The sequence below is a fragment of the Hypomesus nipponensis genome, chromosome 5 (genome assembly GCF_054491055.1).
Source record: "Hypomesus nipponensis isolate SF chromosome 5, ASM5449105v1, whole genome shotgun sequence".
Lineage (NCBI taxonomy): Eukaryota > Metazoa > Chordata > Actinopteri > Osmeriformes > Osmeridae > Hypomesus > Hypomesus nipponensis.
The window spans coordinates 2,512,501-2,531,014 of record NC_140365.1 but is presented as its reverse complement, the minus strand read 5'-3'; the positions used below and the strand labels follow the sequence as shown (position 1 = coordinate 2,531,014).

General features: G+C 54.3%; 1 protein-coding gene across 1 annotated transcript in view; it reads left to right on the top strand.

Moving 5' to 3' along the window:
• The first annotated feature begins 338 nt into the window (after positions 1-338).
• The window catches only part of LOC146287756 (roundabout homolog 2-like), a 77,476-nt gene continuing 59,300 nt past the window's right edge, over positions 339-18,514 (top strand). The window contains exons 1-2 of the mRNA XM_084698474.1: positions 339-581; positions 5,333-5,659. Of these exons, the coding sequence (XP_084554600.1) occupies positions 527-581; positions 5,333-5,659 (382 nt within the window). The 5' untranslated portion in view covers positions 339-526. The remainder of the gene's footprint in view (positions 582-5,332; positions 5,660-18,514) is intronic.

Here is an 18,514-nt window from a genome sequence, read left to right as displayed (position 1 = left end):
GATACCTGTAGTTCAAAAGAAACGGACCTATGCGCATTCGCGTCCACCGTATTATCCATGGCTGTATTCTATGAGGAGGGGCTGACTGTGCAGCAATTTGCTCTGCCATCCTGCACCGTTCAGTCCCCGGTAGTGGCGCGTGTAGACAACAGCGCGCACTTGGACAAGCCGTTTATATGACCATCGTAAAGACATTCCGCTATGCTGCTCTGAACGAGTTTTCTAGACCAACAATCTGGACTGAGAATTGGAAGGTCAAAGTAATGATACGAGGGGCAAACGTAGATGGTTGTTACAGTTGGTTACATTAGTGTGGGTTGACAACTCCAAGCGGAGTCTGTCTGTCTGGGGCGCTCACGGAAAGGAAGAATGAACTCGTTCAATAAATTATCTTCCTGGCCGCTTTTCAGTTAAATTGACCGACGGTTCGCGAACCTCGAAAACAGCTAATTATTCAAGAAAACGTGTTTACCATCGGAAGAAGAGTTTATGCGCTGAACAAACCGTGACAGGCTACTATGCCAGAATGGATCTGCTACGGTATATATTTCTATGTGGACTATTCTGCACACCAGCCTACGGTAAGCTTTCAAAACAGGTTCCCTTGTTCATTAAGTTCTTTTTAAACAACAACAAAAAAAAGAATAATTCGTGGTTGTAGTTCTTCTACAAACCCCTTGCCTGAATCTAGCATAGTCTATACTGCCGTATGCGTGCTGTAGCCTATACCTGTTCGAGGTGCAACATTCACGCTTGAAAATAGATTTAATGTTTGCTAAATAGGGCCTACCCCAAACTAGTTGATTGTCTATTAGCTTACTGTGCTAAGATGATCTATGGTAATGAACAGCAGTAGCTATTCTTTTGTCTGCTTAGTGCATACTTTTTTTTTCATTAACCCTTTGAAATTCAAATCACATACACGGGAAGGGGCTGTTAATTAATTAGATCCCTTTAATTGTTAATTTACTGGAACTGACCTAATTGATATGTGTGTCTCTATATCGTATATTTAACTTTGCCCTTGGATGATATTTGAAAGCGAACATATTTCATTAAAAAATGAAGTAAAAAATAAGCTTTTTTCTTGTGCATGATAGTTAGTCATCTGCATTTGTTTCCCTACATACTAAATCCACCCCACCCCCCCACCCCCTCCAGTCTTAACGCCCCGGCCCCAGCCTCAGCCCCAGACATAACCTCAACCCCAGCCCGTCAAAGACATAGCATGCCAGCCCCAGCCCCAGCCCAAGACAGCACGCAAGCCCCAGCCTCAGCCCCAGACATAGACCCAGCCCCAGACATAGACCCAGCCCCAGACATAGACCCAGCCCCAGACATAGACCCAGCCCCAGACATAGACCCAGCCCCAGACATAGACCCAGCCCCAGCCCCAGCCCCAGCCTGGAGAGGGTGGTGTGAGATCGTCCCAGTACCCAGTGAGGACGACTCGAGCCCCTGATGGAGCAGTGGTGACAGACCCAGGTGCTTCTGGGTCTGACAAGCAGATGATGCACGAGAAATCCCTTTTCTCTGGAAAGTGCCAGAACGTGTCATGGAGACAGCGATGCTGAATTAAGTCCTGAAGTGTTTCGGCCTGTTGGGGATGCTAGTGTCACTGGCGACCGTGACATGCTGTTGTGGAGCCTTCAGACAGCTCAGTGGAGCTCATGACCAGCTATCCTCCTGTCTGTCCCAGCACCACCCCTCATCGATGGACTTCCATTTTAGAGCTCTTATCATGGCCTCCATGGTGGAAGACTGCATGCTAGCTCTCCAGCCCTCTCCAGCTTTTCTCTCTACTGACCCTCTTTTGTAAATCTCCAAGTCAGTTAGTGTGTGCCCAATGGCTGAGTGGTTAAAACAGCTTTCCTGCTCCAAGACTGTAGGGAATTACTGTTCATTTGACTGTTGGTGATTACATGAACAAGCTCTTGGCAGGGCTGTGTGAATGAAAGTAAGCTTGTGTGGGATTAAAGTGGGGCGGGGGATGTGTGTGCGTGTGTGTGTGTGTGTGTGGGCGGGGGGGGGGGTGGCAGGGGGAGGGTGGGGAGAGGGGGTGTGCCAGGTCACAGGGACTGATGCGTAGTGATCTGAGTGCAGAGGGCGATAGTGCTTCTCTCATATGGCAGGGAGCCAGGGAGTCAAGCACACCCATGACAACTGTGCTCCCAGCCTGTCTCCACCATGGGTCCACTGCTTCACCTTAAAGACACGAGAGAGAGTGTGTGTGTGTGTGTGTGTGTGAGGGCGCACGTTTGTGTGCATCTGCCATATGTGTGTATGCTGCCTATACGTATCTGTGTGTGGAGTGTGTGTGTATGTCTGCTGTATGTGTGAATGTCTGTGGGCGTGTGTGAACCTACGGTTTATGAGCGAGAGTGTGTGTGTGTGTGTGTGTGTGTGTGTGGTGGGGTTTTTCATCTCTGGAAGACCAGCCCGGCTGTTCCTGCAGTGTACAGACCAGCAGAGAAGGAAGCTGGATGTGGCCATGATCATCTGTGTGTTCCAAGGAGAGACTGTGTTTGAATGGTCAGGGCATGTGTGTGTGTGTGTGTGAATGGCGAGGGCAACTCAATGAGGAGACACATTGTTGAGACTAATGAGGAGGAGAAGAAGGGATTGAGAGAGAGAAATGATGTTTGGTTATGAAGGCTGTTCTGACTGTGGCTGGTGCTGAATGGAGGGCGTGGGGGAGGAGGAGGGGAGGGGGGGGGAGGGGGGGGAGAGAGTTAGTCAGACAGGCAGAGAGTTGGCACACTTGAGTGGTCCGGGTATTGAGGCTTGTCTCTTGGCGGTGTTAAAGACTGTGACGACTCAGGGAGAACACTGGCTGGCTGCTTCAACCCCGGTTGCCAGGCGACTGCCAATCACAGGGCTGTAGGTGAGAAAACCCACCTATGAGAGTCAAGCAAGTGTTTTAGGAAATGGGATTTGGACTTCAGTTATGCATTTTAATGTGGTTTCCATAAAAGGGGCTGTGTTACCAAAGAGAGTTGTAGCTCACCAACTCGGAGCACTGGAGTGATTATGTAAAGAGATCCAGCTGTATCTATAGCACAGCTAGACCTCTCACCCCATCAGACTCTCCCATGATGCAGTTTTGAAGCCCTGCGTGTTCCTCCTACACATGAACATGGCAAGTGATGTCGTATCTCGTTATCGGAGCGACTTGAAGGAAGGGCTCTCGTTCAGTCCTGCAGTAGACCTAGTCCTAGTCCTGCTATAGGCCTATTCCTGCAGTACACCTAGTCCTAGTCCTGCAGTAGACCTAGTTCTAGTCCTGCAGTAGACCTAGTCTTAGTCCTGCAGTAGTCCTAGTCCCGCAGTAGTCCTAGTCCTGCAGCAGACCTAGTCCTGCAGTAGACCAAGTCCTGCAGTAGTCCTAGTCCTGCAGTAGACCTAGTTCTAGTCCTGCAGTAGATCTAGTCTTAGTCCTGCAGTAGTCCTAGTCCTGCTGTAGACCTAGTCCTGCAGTAGACCTAGTCCTAGTCTTGCAGTAGACCTAGTCCTAGTCCTGCAGTAGTCCTAGTCCTGCAGTAGACCTAGTCCTAGTCCTGCAGTAGACCTAGTCCTACTCCTGCAGTAGTCCTAGTCCTGCAGTAGACCTAGTCCTAGTCCTGCAGTAGTCCTAGTCCTGCAGTAGACCTAGTCCTAGTCCTGCAGTAGACCTAGTCCTAGTCCTGCAGTAGTCCTAGTCCTGCAGTAGACCTAGTCCTGCAGTAGACCTAGTCCTGCAGTAGTCCTAGTCCTGCAGTAGACCTAGTCCTAGTCCTGCAGTAGTCCTAGTCCTGCAGTAGACCTAGTCCTAGTCCTGCAGTAGTCCTAGTCCTGCAGTAGTCCTAGTCCTGCAGTAGACCTAGTCCTGCAGTAGACCTAGTCCTGCTGTAGTCCTAGTCCTGCAGTAGTCCTAGTCCTGCAGTAGACCTAGTCCTAGTCCTGCAGTAGTCCTAGTCCTGCAGTAGTCCTAGTCCTGCAGTAGACCTAGTCCTAGTCCCGCAATAGTCCTAGTCCTGCAGTAGTCCTAGTCCTGTAGTAGACCTAGTCCTAGTCCTGCAGTTGTCCTAGTCATGCAGTAGTCCTAGTCCTGCAGTAGACCTAGTCCTGCAGTAGACCTAGACCTAGTCCTGCAGTAGTCCTAGTCCAGCAGTAGTCCTACTCCTGCAGTAGTCCTAGTCCTGCAGTAGTCCTACTCCTGCAGTAGTCCTACTCCTGCAGTAGTCCTAGTCCTGCAGTAGTCCTACTCCTGCAGTAGTCCTAGTCCTGCAGTAGTCCTAGTCCTGCAGTAGTCCTACTCCTGCAGTAGTCCTAGTCCTGCAGTAGTCCTAGTCCTGCAGTAGTCCTAGTCCTGCAGTAGTCCTAGTCCTGCAGTAGACCTAGTCCTAGTCCTGCAGTAGTCCTAGTCCTGCAGTAGTCCTAGTCCTAGTCCTGCAGTAGTCCTAGTCCTGCAGTAGTCCTAGTCCTGCAGTAGACCTAGTCCTAGTCCTGCAGTAGTCCTAGTCCTGCAGTAGTCCTAGTCCTGCAGTAGACCTAGTCCTAGTCCTGCAGTAGTCCTAGTCCTGCAGTAGACCTAGTCCTGCAGTAGTCCTAGTCCTGCAGTAGTTTAGTGTTGCCCCAGCAGGCAGTAGGCTGTGTTGTGACAGCAGGTGGGTTAGTGCTGGCTCCTGTGGTAATAACAAACACTTGTTTCCTCTCTCGCTCTCCCTCTGTCTCTCTCTTTTTTCTCCTCTTCTTCCTTTCATTGTCCTCCTCCTCCTCTTCCTTGTCCTCCACCCAGCAGACGATAAGATTAATGTTTTCATGTTTCTGTTGTCTTCTTCCTGACAATAAACCCTGAGAGAGAGACTGACAGAAAGAGAATCTTTCCTTACCCCCTCACAAAAAAAAACTCTGAAAATGAGGCACGCTTGACAAATATAAACCATCAACACAAAAGCGTATCTGGTAGTGGGTCCTGTTGTGTGAGTGCGGTCTCCCGGGGGAGAGCGTGTGCATCTGGAGCGCTTTCCTCAGCCTGCTCCCCAGCCCTCCCCAAACAGCCAGCGTGGCGGAGGAACAGCGCTGTGATGGAGTGCTCCTGTACAAACTAACGAGGCATAATGACTGCCTGGTTCCTGTCTGTCAGACTGGATAGTGTGACCTGAGTGTTTAGGTGTTGGGGTGTACTGTCTGCCAGCCACACACACACACACACATACACACACACACACACTTAGGGAGACTAGGATACAGGCTCTGTTCATGCTAGGTAAATATATTGTATCTTTATTCATCATGGACCTCTTTTCTTCTCCCCATCCTCTCTACTCCCCCCCCCCCCCCCCCCCTCCAGGGTCCCGTCTCCGCCAGGACGACTCCCCCCCCAGGATCGTGGAGCACCCCTCTGACCTCATCGTGTCCAAGGGGGAGCCGGCCACCCTCAACTGCAAGGCGGAGGGGCGCCCGGCCCCCACGGTGGAGTGGTACAAGGACGGGGAGCGGGTGGAGACCGACCGGGACAACCCTCGCTCTCACCGCATGCTGCTGCCCAGCGGCTCCCTCTTCTTCCTGCGCATCGTCCACGGACGCCGCAGCAAGCCGGACGACGGCAGCTACGTGTGCGTCGCCCGCAACTACCTGGGCGAGGCCGTGAGCCGCAATGCTTCGCTGGAGGTGGCGCGTGAGTACCTCCTCCCTGGGGTGTCACCGGGGGGACGGGGCGCCGTGGCGACCGACCGGTGCGTCGGCATGGCGACGGGTTTGGGGTGGAGTAGCTGTTTCTGCTGAGTACAAGCCGGGAACATAAACATGAGATTACTGGCTCATTTACATGTTTTGTGGATGTTAATATAACTGCCATGGGCTTTACATGGGCGTGTAATTGAGGAGAGTAATTTGCTGAGATTGTAGTCTACTGTGTGTGTGTCTGTGTGTGTAGACCGATAGGGTCTCTTTATGGTGATCTTTGTAGGTCTTAGCTGTGACAGCAGCTTGATCTATTGATTTCCATTACCCGGGTCCTAAGAGGCTAAATGAAAAAGTCATGAAAAATGGATGAAGTCCCTTGATTGTTCTTTTATTTGTTCTTGACGTTGTGGTCTCTTTCTCTTTCTCTCTCTCTCTCTCTCTCTCTCTCTCTCTCTCTCTCTCTCTCTCTCTCTCTCTCTCTCTCTCTCTCTCTCTCTCTCTCTCTTCCTCACGCTGGGTCTTTAATGGGGTCTTTGGTGATGCAGGACCTGGTGTTAAATGAGCTGTTGGATTTTGTTGGACCTTGGAGGTGCATGGAGGGGAGAGAGGTCAGGATGTCACCCAGAGAATGTCATAGAGAGAGAGAGAGAGAGAGAGAGAGAGAGAGAGAGAGAGAGGCCTGGATGGGCAAGTGTGTGTGTGTGTGTGTGAGGGAGGGTCAGGTGTGTGTGTGTGTGGGGTACATGGCAGGAAAATAGTTGTACACTCATGTGAAATATGGGACTGTCATCATCTGAGCAACATGGCCTGACCTATTTGATGACCCAGGAAATGTGTGTGTGTGTGTGTGTGTGTGGTGTTCAATGCCATGTGTGTGTGTGTGTGTGTGTGCTTACTTACGTGAGAGTCTTTGTTTGCAGAATTGTACAGCAAAGTCTCACATGCTGGAGCACAAGAGTCCCTCACAGGAAGAATGGAGTATTAAATCCAATCTTGGTTAATATAAAACGAGTAACAAATCATAACAGAAAAACAGATGGATGGGTTGCAGATGCTTCCCTGGTCTTTCCACCATTCTATATAGAGAACCAATTATACACCAGCACATTTCGACCCTACTGTGTGAGTGTGTGCGTTTACGTCTGTGTGTGTCTGTGTGTGTGTGTCTGTGTGTGTGTGTGTGTGTGCTGTTAGAAAGACCTGTTAGAGTGACCTTTTGGGAGCGGTGCGTGGGCTGAGCTGTGAATGGCTCCGGGGGGCCAGGCCATGAGGCCAGGGTTTCAGCCGGCATATTCCCCGCTCTCTCTGTTTGGGTTTGGAGAAGCAGAGTCAGCTCCCTCCCTCCCTCCCTCCCTCCCTCCCTCCCTCCCTCCCTCCCTCCCTCCCTCCCTCCCTCCCTCCCTCCCTCCCTCCCTCCCTCCCTCCCTCCCTCCCTCCCTCCCTCCCTCCCTCCCTCGCTCCCTGACTGAGTGGGAGAAACGCTCTGGGCTGGTCACATTTCCATCATGTACTAAAGCGATCTGATTCTGTGCCACAAACAAAAACACAAACAGCACACACACTCGCGCACACACACCAGCACACACCCACTCAGTAGACAAATGAAACAAGATCACACAGACGAATACAACGGCAGGATTTCCAAGTGTGCATTCCTGCGTGTGGATGTTCAGTGTGGATGTTCAGTGTGGATGACAGCATGTGTGTTTTGAAGTGTCTCTCCCCAGGGACGCGATGACCTGGTGACATCAGAGGGGTGTACACTTTCTCCCCTGGAGTGAGAGGAGGAGGGGTGGGGCATCTCTCAGTTTCCTTCCTTAAATCTGTCACCAGGCATCTGGACGATCTGTGCCCAGGGGGGGGAGTGGGGCCCTGGGATCAGGAGTGGGATGGGGGGGGCACAGGGGTTCAGAGCTGCAACAGAGTTCTGGTTGCAGCAGCCTTGTTTTAACTGGTGCTGATCTCTGAGAAAGAGATGAAGACTGAGGGAGGACACCCCTCTCTCTCTCTCTCTCTCTCTCTCTCTCTCTCTCTCTCTCTCTCTCTCTCTCTCTCTCTCTCTCTCTCTCTCTCTCTCCTCTCTTCTGTCTTGCAGCTGCCAGGAGCAGACGTAACAGGAGAACCCTGTGTGTCCTCCTGCCCCCTCTCCTCCTCCCCCCCTCCTGCCCCCTCCCCTCCTGTCCTCTCCCCTCCTGCCCCCCCCCCTCCTCCCCCTCCCCTCCCCTCCTGCCCCCTCCTGTCCTCTCCCCTCCTCCCCCCTCCCCTCCCCTCCTGCCCCCTCCTGCCCCCTCCCCTCCTCCCCTCTCTCCTCCTGCCCCCTCCCCTCCTGCCCCCTCCCCTCCTCCCCCCTCCCCTCCTGTCCTCTCCCCTTCTCCCCCCTCCCCTCCTGCCCCCTCCCCTCCTGCCCCCTCCCCTCCTGCCCCCTCCCCTCCTCCCCCCTCCCCTCCTCCCCCCTCCCCTCCTGCCCCCTCCTGTCCTCTCCCCTCCTGTCCTCTCTGTCTTCTCTTTTCAAGTCCTTTCTCCTATCACTCCCATTTCTCCCTTCTCCCCTTCATCCCTCCCTCTCCTCCTCCTCCTTCTGCTGTTTCCTCTGCCTCGTTTGTAATCGATACTGCCCTGCTGTCCTGGGAAAGGATTATGGGTGAGAAGCTGCAGGATACTGGAGACTCAAACATCAGTCCTCAAACTAGACAGCTGTGTGTGTGAGGGGGATTGAGTGTGTGTGTGTGTGTGTGTGGGGAATGAATGAGTGTTTGTGTGAGTGTGTGGAGGAATGCGCGTGTGTGAATGTGTGCGTGAGTGAGAGTGTAGGAATTAATGTGTGTGTGTGTGTGTGATGGAATTGTGTGTGAATGGTATGAGAGGCTAGGATGACATGCTATTCTTTTTCACATAAAACAGAATCCTCCTTAACGCATATGCTCACACACACACACACACACACCCACACCAGTGTGAAGTTAGAGAGAGCATCTCCGTGCTGTCATCCACCAATCTCCAAACAGGAAATGACAGCAGGTGCTACCGAGGATTGCTATTGGTTAGTGAAACAGTGATGAGAGTTTCTGTCTGTCTCCATGAACTGTGTTATTTAACATCATACAGACTCTGGGTCGTCACCCATCCAGATGGGTGGTGCTTGTCAGGAATATTCCATGAGAGAGAATCATGGTGACTGGTGATGTTGGAAAGTGATAAACACTTGTGTAGCTTTCTCTGGGTCTGAACACAGAGATGTGACTTCCTCACAAACAGAGAAGAGGAATGTGCTGTGTGTTGTGATGGAGGTGGTGTTATGATGGAGCTGGTGTTATGATGGAGGTGGTGTTATGATGGAGATGGTGTTATGATGGAGGTGGTGTTATGATGGAGCTGGTGTTATGATGGAGCTGGTGTTATGATGGAACTGGTGTTATGATGGAGCTGGTGTTAAGATGGAGCTGGTGTTGTGATGGAGGTGGTGTTGTGATGGAGGTGGTGTTATGATGGAGGTGGTGTTATGATGGAGGTGGTGTTATGATGGAGGTGGTGTTAAGATGGAGCTGGTGTTGTGATTGAGTTATTGTTATGATGGAGTTTGTGCTTTGTGTTATTACGCAGCTAGTGTAATGAAGAGCTAGTTTTGTGTGAAGCTAGCGCTATCATGGAGCTAGCCAGTCAACTAGCCTGCCTATCAGCCAGTCAGGCAATTAGCCAGCCATGCATTCAGCCAGCCACACCCTCCCGCCACACTGTGAGATCAACACAAGCCAAACATTGTAGCTGAGTGCTATTCCAGCCGTCCACTCCTCCGACCTCCACCCCCCACAAGCATGCACTAATCATCCCAGGAAGAGGCTAATAATGGTCTCCCTGCCGGCTGCGCGGCTGTAAGAGGTGACAGAATCACATTAATGGTAATGTGTTGGGAGGAGATGTGTGGGGGACGTGGGGGCAATGCCAGGGTGTTGATTGGTTTCAATTATTTAGAGTCAGACCCCCCCCCCCCACACACACACACACACACACTTGTCCTCCACCCCTCCACTCTGCTTTGCCCATTAAAATAGACGCCAGACAGACAGGCGGACAGGCAGGCATACCCTGACTGACAGACAGACAGACAGACAGGCAGGCATACCCAGACAGACAGACAGATAGACATGCATACCCAGACAGACAGACAGACAGATAGACAGACAGGCATACCCAGACAGACAGACAGATAGACATGCATACCCAGACAGACAGACAGACAGATAGACAGACAGGCATACCCAGACAGACAGACAGACAGGCACAGACAGACAGGCATACCCAGACAGACAGACATACATGCTGACAGACCCAGACAAACAGAGTATCAATAATCAATAACTCTTGATGTTCCCAGACAGACAGATAGGCAGACAGACTAACAAACAGACCAGAGGACTGGACTGTTGGGGCAAGTGCTCCACATAGAACAACTTTTCATCACCATAGCGATGTTCCTTTGGTCTGAGTGAACAGGGATACCAGGCCTGGCCTTGCGGTCATGGATTTTGCGGCAGCGTGACAGGATTGTGGTCACGCTGCTGTCAGAGGTTTCCAATGTGTGGTCACTCTTCGTCCAACAGTGTTAAACTATGGTCAAGTGTGGTTGTGGTTGAACCACATCAGTGTTAGTGAGAGGAATGCCCTGGCACTGGCCCAGCGGTCATTAATCATACTTCCCTCTCTCACTCACTGACAGCTCCGCCCCTCCCCTTCCATCCCCCCTCCACACCCAGTGTGTTCTAGGATGGTGCAAGGACATTTCCACAAGTACCTTTATGTCCTGGGAGTGGACGGGGGATTGGGGGGTCCTTAGTTACCCCTCAGCCCTTATGTCCTGTGAGGGGAGGGGGGGGGGGACACCCCTCTCATATTGCCCCCTCGCCCACCCTCCCCTGTGTGCCCGCTCCCTGTCAGGCTGGTGTTGAGTGGCAAGGTCAAAGGTCAAGATGCTTGGCCGACCCTCCGCAGACGTCCTGTCAGCATACATGTCAGTGTCCCAGTGCTTCCTGGGGGCGGGGCCCCAGTGCTTCCTGGGGGCGGGGCCCCGGGGAGCCAAGCGGACACCCGGAGAGCGGGCAGGGAGGAGAGGTGACAGGGAGCAGGGATCAAGCCCTCAGTGCAGGACCCTGACAGCAGGGAGGTGGAAGTGAGGACTAGAACTCACACGCTGGGTGAAAGGCTGGCGAGCTCTGAGTGCTTTCTGTGGTTCCTGAAGGTGTTGTTTGCTGCTGTGTGTGTGTGTGTGTGTGTGTGTCTTTTAGGAGAGCTGCAGTCCAGTCTAGGAGACACGCTCCTTTCTCACTTCACTGACAGTCTGTGGCGTGATGAAGACAGGTGTGAAGAGAACATGGTGAAACCTTGATCTCCCTCTCTGGGTCCTCTGGTTCTGAGGAGCGGAGGCAGGAGGGGAGGCAGGAGCAGAGGCAGGAGGGGAGGCAGGAGCAGAGGCAGGAGGGGAGGCAGGAGCAGAGGCAGGAGGGGAGGCAGGAGCAGAGGCAGGAGGGGAGGCAGGAGCAGAGGCAGGAGGGGAGGCAGGAGCGGAGGCAGGAGGGGAGGCAGGAGCAGAGGCAGGAGGGGAGGCAGGAGCGGAGGCAGCAGGGGAGGCAGGAGCGGAGGCAGGAGGGGAGGCAGGAGCGGAGGCAGCAGGGGAGGCAGGAGCGGAGGCAGGAGGGGAGGCAGGAGCGGAGGCAGGAGGGGAGGCAGGAGGGGAGGCATGAGGGAGGCAGGAGCTGAGGCAGGAGCGGAGGCAGGAGGGGAGGCAGGAGGGGAGGCAGGAGGGGAGGCAGGAGGGGAGGCAGGAGCGGAGGCAGGAGGGGAGGCAGGAGGGGAGGCAGGAGCGGAGGCAGGAGGGGAGGCAGGAGCGGAGGCAGAAGGGGAGGCAGGAGCGGAGGCAGGAGGGAGACAGGAGCGGAGGCAGGAGGGGAGGCAGGAGCGGAGGCAGGAGCGGAGGCAGGAGGGGAGGCAGGAGGGGAGGCAGGAGGGGAGGCAGGAGCGGAGGCAGGAGCGGAGGCAGGAGCGGAGGCAGGAGGGGAGGCAGGAGCGGAGGCAGGAGGGGAGGCAGGAGCGGAGGCAGGTGCGGAGGCAGGAGGGAGGCAGGAGCGGAGGACACAGCTGGGAGATGTACATGTTCAGCACGTTGACTCTGCTGCTGCAGCAGCTATAAAACGTCAATCAGAATCACAATTTAATTTATTGGACGATGAATGCGTTTAAATATGTGTGCACGCGCGTGTGTGTGTGTGACAGAGCGACACTTGGGTACGACGCCGGAACTAATTCCTGCCTATTTTTCTTGGCCACAGAGACTGAGCTAAGGGGCTAGCATCTGGTGCTAACTGGACCATGCTAACTCCTTAGAGGTCTTCGTGTTACTTTGTTCAAGTAAGTTAGCTAAGGGCTAGCATCTGGTGTTAACTGGACCATGCAAACCCTTCTAAGAGCTCTGACACAGCTCCTTACACATGGTTGACGGGGGGGATGTGTCTGGTGTGAAACAGCAGGCTAGGCTCGGCTGTGCATGGTGTTTTTAAATTCTGTCAGTCGGTGTTGGTTTCCCCTTTTTTTCTACGTTCCGAAAGGATGGCTCGTGCGTGTTACCACTTAGAAAACGGAAATCTCTCTCCATCCATCCATCTCCATCCATCTCCATCCATCCATCTCCATCCATCTCCATCCATCTCTCCATCCACACCACATTTCCTCTGTTCCATTGCACGCTCCCTCTCCCCTGCCTCCCTGCCTCTCCCCTGCCTCCCTGCCTCTCCCCTGCCTCTCTGCCTCTCTCCTCCCTTCTAATCCAGTCTTGCCCGGTCGATGTGCTCCGCTCCAGTGGGCTATCCTGCCGTAGCTGTGAGTGATCCCAGCTCCCTGGGTCTTCTGGTGGGAGGGAGGGGTGTGTGTGTGTGTGTGTTTACTGTATATACCTAACACCACAGAGAGCTGAGATGGTGGGGAGGGGGAGAGGAACAGGGAGACTACGCTATAAGAACAGCCATCTCAGCTGATCTATTCATCCCATTTCTATCTTCGGCAATCGGCAGGATTCTCTGGGAGCTGAGATGAGGTGGAGAAATTGTGTTTTTCCCTGAACTTATCACTCTGTCCTTTGGTCCTGCTGGCTGGATGTGCTTGCAGAGGCAAAAATGTCTGGATTGTATTGGTGTATTGGCCTGCAAAGCCAATCAGGGCTTCATTAAATAGCTAAATGAGCTTGTATGGATTTAATAGGTGACCTGCACACCTGGGCCGTATCGAGCCAATTCAACAGAGCCCTTGGCCCCAGTTTCTGGTCTGCTGGGAAATTAGAGGCTTTACAGAGAGGGCAAGAGTTAATAGTTTCTATTTAGTCTTAGTAAAGACCGCTAATTAGTCCGTCAAATGCACTGTCCTTTAGCTGCTACGCTAGTCAGACAAAGAAACACACACACACGCACACAAACAAACGCATAAACAAACACGTACACAGCATATGAGCAACTGAATGCGCACAGTACATAAGATATAACACGTGTAATGCCTTATTACACACGGTTTTCCAGTAATCGGAATCTTAAAAACCGTTCCTGTGCGTTGGATGAGAAGCAGCACTGTGGTGGGCCGTGTTTGAAAGCTCTCTCACGCGCGCGAGGGACCCTGCTCCTGCGTGGGGAGCGTGGACTGCTGCAGTGCAGATGTGATGGAGGGCCAGTGAAAGGCCCAGCTGGGTGTGCAGGAGGACTGAATGGCTTTATGACGGATGGAGGACAGTTAGGGATCAGCTCGACAATAAGAAATCAATTCAGGAATAAAGCGTCTCATTATAGACTTGGCATGTGGGAAGGAGTGGGTATGTCGAGGCAATTATCACCCCGAGTGACAAGGAACGCCGACAAAACAAGATAGAGGAAAGGATTAGTTTTTGGATTAAATACTTAATTCTGAAATGACGTTTCTTCATGCGCGGGGGGGGGGGGGGAGGTTCAGTTTTTGTTTCAGGGTGATTTCCCCCCCCCCCCCGCGACGTGCGACGATGAAATTTTCCCTTGCAGTAGTCATGTCACAGAGACACGGTGCCATTACATGACATAATGCCCCTAATTTGTGTCCCCATCCCCCCCACCACTCTCCGTCCTGGCCCCGGGGTGGGGGGTGGGGGGGGGGGCTGGGGGTCTGCAGAGAGAAGAGCATCTGCATTGGAGCCAGAGGGGGGGTTTGGTGGGGTCTGCATTATTCATGCGACCTACCCCACTATCTCTCCTATGTAGGGCAGAGTTCCGTTCTGGCTGCTCGACGCCACCTAGAGAACCTTCTGGAACGGGCCCGTTCACCTCACTCTCATCACTCCGTCACCGCTTCAGATCCCGGAGCAGAGGGCCATTCTCAGAGCTTGACCCAGGCCAGCATCAGCCCTGACATCAGACTCCTACAGCACAATCACTCCGCAGAGAGAGACAGTGTCATTCATTCATGAAATACGCCATGCATCATCGTGTTTTTTGTTTGTTGTTGATCTTATCTTACCTCCATCCCCCTCTCTGTCTCTCTCTGTCTCTCTCTCTGTCTCTCTCCCTTCGTATCTGTCTGTTTCAGTTCTGTGTTTTTCTGTGAGCAACATGGTGTAAAGGAGGACAGGTTGCTGCAGCTGCCTATCTGCATCTTAATGTGTGGCATTCCTGCCCAGGACCAGCGTGTCAAAGTGCTGTGACAGCAAACACGGTTCGTGTTAGCGCGCCGCTGTCTTCATGTTAGCACACTGCTGTCTTCCTTCCAGATGATGGTGATGGACATAGTGGATGTGGTGATTGTGCTGGTGATAGGGATGCTGTTGGGGGTGATAGTGATGATGATGATGATAGTATTGATGGTGGGCAGGGCAAATGGGTGCAGCTGGTTGTAGGATCCCAACCAGGCTGGCATGTGTTGACCCTGGGGGCTCACTGGGGTGAGTGGCACTGGGGTGAGTGACACTGGGGGGAGTGACCCCAGACACACACCTCCTTCACTGTCTTCTTCATCTCATCCACCTCCCCCCTCCTGTCATCCAGCCTGATCATCCCCCAACCTCACTTTCTGTTTCATATACCATCTCTCTCTCTCTTTCTCTCTCTCTCTCTCTTTCTCCCTCTCCCTCCCCCCCCCCATCTCTCTCTTTCTCTTTCTCTCTCTCTCTCTTTCTCCCTCTCCCTCCCCCCTATCTCTGTCTCTCTGTCTCTCTCTCTCTCCTCTTCATCTGTTCCTACCCCTGCTGTCTCCACTTTTCCTCCCCTTTCACTCCCCCCTTACCATCTCCATACCCCTTATGCCCTGTACCCTCACCCCGTGACCTCCCCATACAGCCTCCCCTCCCCACCTCCCCACCTCCCCAGCCTCCCACCCCCCCAGCCTCCCCACCCCCCCAGCCTCCCCACCTCCCCAGCCTCCCCACCTCCCCACCCCACGCCCCCCCAGCCTCCCCACCCCCCCAGCCTCCCCACCTCCCCAGCCTCCCCACCTCCCCACCCCACGCCCCGTCAGCCTCCCCACCCCCCCAGCCTCCCCACCTCCCCACCCCACGCCCCCCCAGCCTCCCCACCTCCCCAGCCTCCCCACCTCCCCACCCCACGCCCCCCCAGCCTCCCCACCCCCCCAGCCTCCCCTCCCCACCCCACGCCCCCCCAGCCTCCCCACCCCCCCAGCCTCCCCAGCTCAGTGTCAGGGTCTCAGATGGTCTAACAGGGGACACAGGGGACAAACAGGACTTAAAGCCACTCTCCCCCCTCTCCCCCCTCTCCCCCTCTCCCCCTCTCCCCCCTCTCCCCCTCTCCCCCCCGGCACCCTAACCCCTCCCTGTAGCCCCGGCAACCTATCAGAGAGCAGAGGGGAATCGCACAGAAACACGAAACACCAGGGGGGGGGGGGGGGGGGGGCAGCACGGTTGTCCAGCCACATCCTCTGGACTAAGCCCTTTGTATCACTTCCACTGCCATTTACTACAAACCACAGGATTAATACAAGAGCCAAAAAAAGGTCAAACGGCTTCCAGTCAGTGCGAGCCCAGGTGTTTAGTCCATTTCGCTAGTTAGGGACTGCGGCCGACGCAACTCTTTTCCCCGGCAGAAGGGGGCCAGATTAGTTAGGGGATAATACTCTGACGCTGAGTGGTGGGTAGCTAAGGCCACACGCTCTGCTGGGTGATGTGCACTTGGCCGTGGCTGCAGATGTTGTGTGTGTGTGTGTGTGTGTGTGTGCAGACCCTGGACGAGGGCTAAGGAGTGACCAATAGCGGCGACCGGGGGGGAAGAATGCACGTTGTGTCCCAGAACAGATGTTTCCGCGGCAGCGTCTATGCGTGTGTCATCTGGACCCTAATCTGGTCAGTGAAGGGCAGTGAGATTACAGAGAGGGGGGGAGACCCCATCTGTCCTAATGCCCCCCCCCCCACCCATTGGACGACCCCCACCCACCCCCCTCACCTCTTCACCCTGTGTTCTGTGCCCATCACCTCAACACACACACACACACACACGCTCAAAAGACGACAAACACAACAGAACTGATAGAAATGAGGGCATGTCCAGCCCTCTGTTGCTTTGGCTCACAGAGATTATACGGATTTAATGCTGAGATCGTCTCCTTCCATTTTCTCTGATTGCCTATCTGCTTTAGTGAGAGACAATAGATCTCACCGTGCCATTTAGTCTCTCACTTGAGTTTTCCCTCCCTCCCTCCCTCCCTCCCTCCCTCCCTCCCTCCCTCCCTCCCTCCCTCCCTCCCTCCCTCCCTCCCTCCCTCCCTCCCTCCCTCCCTCCCTCCCTCCCTCCCTCCCTCCCTTTCTCCTTCTATCCCTTCCTCCCTGCCTCCCTCCTTCTCCCTCTCTCTTTCCTTCCCTAACTCCTTCTCCCCCTTCCCTCCTTCCATCCCTTCCTCCCTGCCTCCCTCCTTCTCCCTCCCTCCCTCCCTCCCTCCCTCCCTCTCTCTTTCCCTCCCTCCCTCCCTCCCTCCCTCCCTCCCTCCCTCCCTCCCTCCCTCCCTCCCTCCCTCCCTCCCTCCCTCCCTCCCTCCCTCCTTCTATCCCTTCCTCCCTGCCTCCCTCCTTCTCCCTCTCTCTTTCCCTCCCTCCCTCCCTCCCTCCCTCCCTCCCTCCCTCCCTCCCTCCCTCCCTCCCTCCCTCCCTCCCTCCCTCCCTCCCTCCCTCCCTCCCTTTCTCCTTCTATCCCTTCCTCCCTGCCTCCCTCCTTCTCCCTCTCTCTTTCCTTCCCTAACTCCTTCTCCCCCTTCCCTCCTTCCATCCCTTCCTCCCTGCCTCCCTCCTTCTCCCTCCCTCCCTCCCTCTCTCTTTCCCTCCCTCCCTCCCTCCCTCCCTCCTTCTATCCCTTCCTCCCTGCCTCCCTCCTTCTCCCTCTCTCTTTCCCTCCCTCCCTCCCTCCCTCCCTCCCTCCCTCCCTCCCTCCCTCCCTCCCTCCCTGCCTCCCTCCCTCCCTCCCTCCCTCCCTCCCTCCCTCCCTCCCTCCCTCCCTCCCTCCCTCCCTCCCTCCCTCCCTCCCTCCTTCTATCCCTTCCTCCCTGCCTCCCTCCTTCTCCCTCTCTCTTTCCCTCTTTCCCTCCCTCCCTCCCTCCCTCCCTCCCTCCCTCCCTCCCTCCCTCCCTCCCTCCCTCCCTCCCTCCCTCCACTGCTCAGGGCCTCTGACAGTTCTCCCACTAGTCTTGTTGTCCTGGCTAGATGATGCGTGCGTGTCTCTAGTGTCTTCTTGACGCTAACTCGCCCAGACGTTTGCAATGCATTGTGGGATGCCGCTTTTGGTCATGTTCCACCGCGGGATGTAATAATAATGATGATGATGGTGGTGATGATGATGAGGGTCCTGAGGGGAATGTTTCTATTTTCTTCCCTGTCTTGTCTTCAATATTAATCACTACACGGAGATGGATGGTTGAGGGTGGAGCAGGGCTGGGGTAATGCAGAGTGCTGTGCGTACAGTATCACTGCTTCATGTTTTATAACTTCTCACATAACTACCACCAGCTTCCTTGAACTGGGAAATGGGTGGCTGCCTGTCTGTCTGTCTGTCTGACAACCTGTCTGTCTGTCTACCTGTCTGTCTGTCTGTCTGACTACCTGTCTGTCTGGCTAGTCCACCAGACATCTTGGTTCATCTTATGAGCACAGACGCCATGCTGACTTGAGATGTCCGGAACGTTCCCTCTGGCAGATGCCTCCTTCCCAGAGCTGCTCCGCATGCTGGCTAGCAGCCGCGCTCCGACTCCTGACCTGCCACAGGAGCCGCCATGTTTGTTGATGTTCGTGCTCGTGACCAAGAGCTTACATTTAGTAATTTAGCAGACGCTCTTATCCAGAGCGACTTACAGTAAGTACAGGGACATTCCCCCGAGGCAAGTAGGGTGAAGTGCCTTGCCCAAGGACACAACGCAATTTGCATGGCCAGAAATTGAACCGGCAACCTTCAGATTACTAGCCCGATTCCCTCACCGCTCAACCACCTGACTACCCTTGTGCCTGGACGTCGTGGAGCAGCCAGGACTGCTGAAGTAAAGACCAGGAGCAGGACTGAGGTTGGCTCTGGTAACACAGTGCTGTAGTCATTATGCAGGGAGTGAGTGTGTGTGTGGGTGTACAGGTGAGGGCTTGAAGGAGAAAGATGAAAGGAGACAGAGAAGGAGGGAGAGTGGGAGAGAGATAATAAAAAATAGAGACAAACAGAGAGGGAGAGCGATAATATGTGTGCGAATTTAGAGGAAGGGGGGTGAGTAAGAGAGGGAGGGAAGGAGAGAGGGAGACAGGCAGACAGAGGAGGGAAGGAGACAGAGGAGGGAGGGAGAAGACAGACAGAGGAGGGAGACAGACAGACAGAGG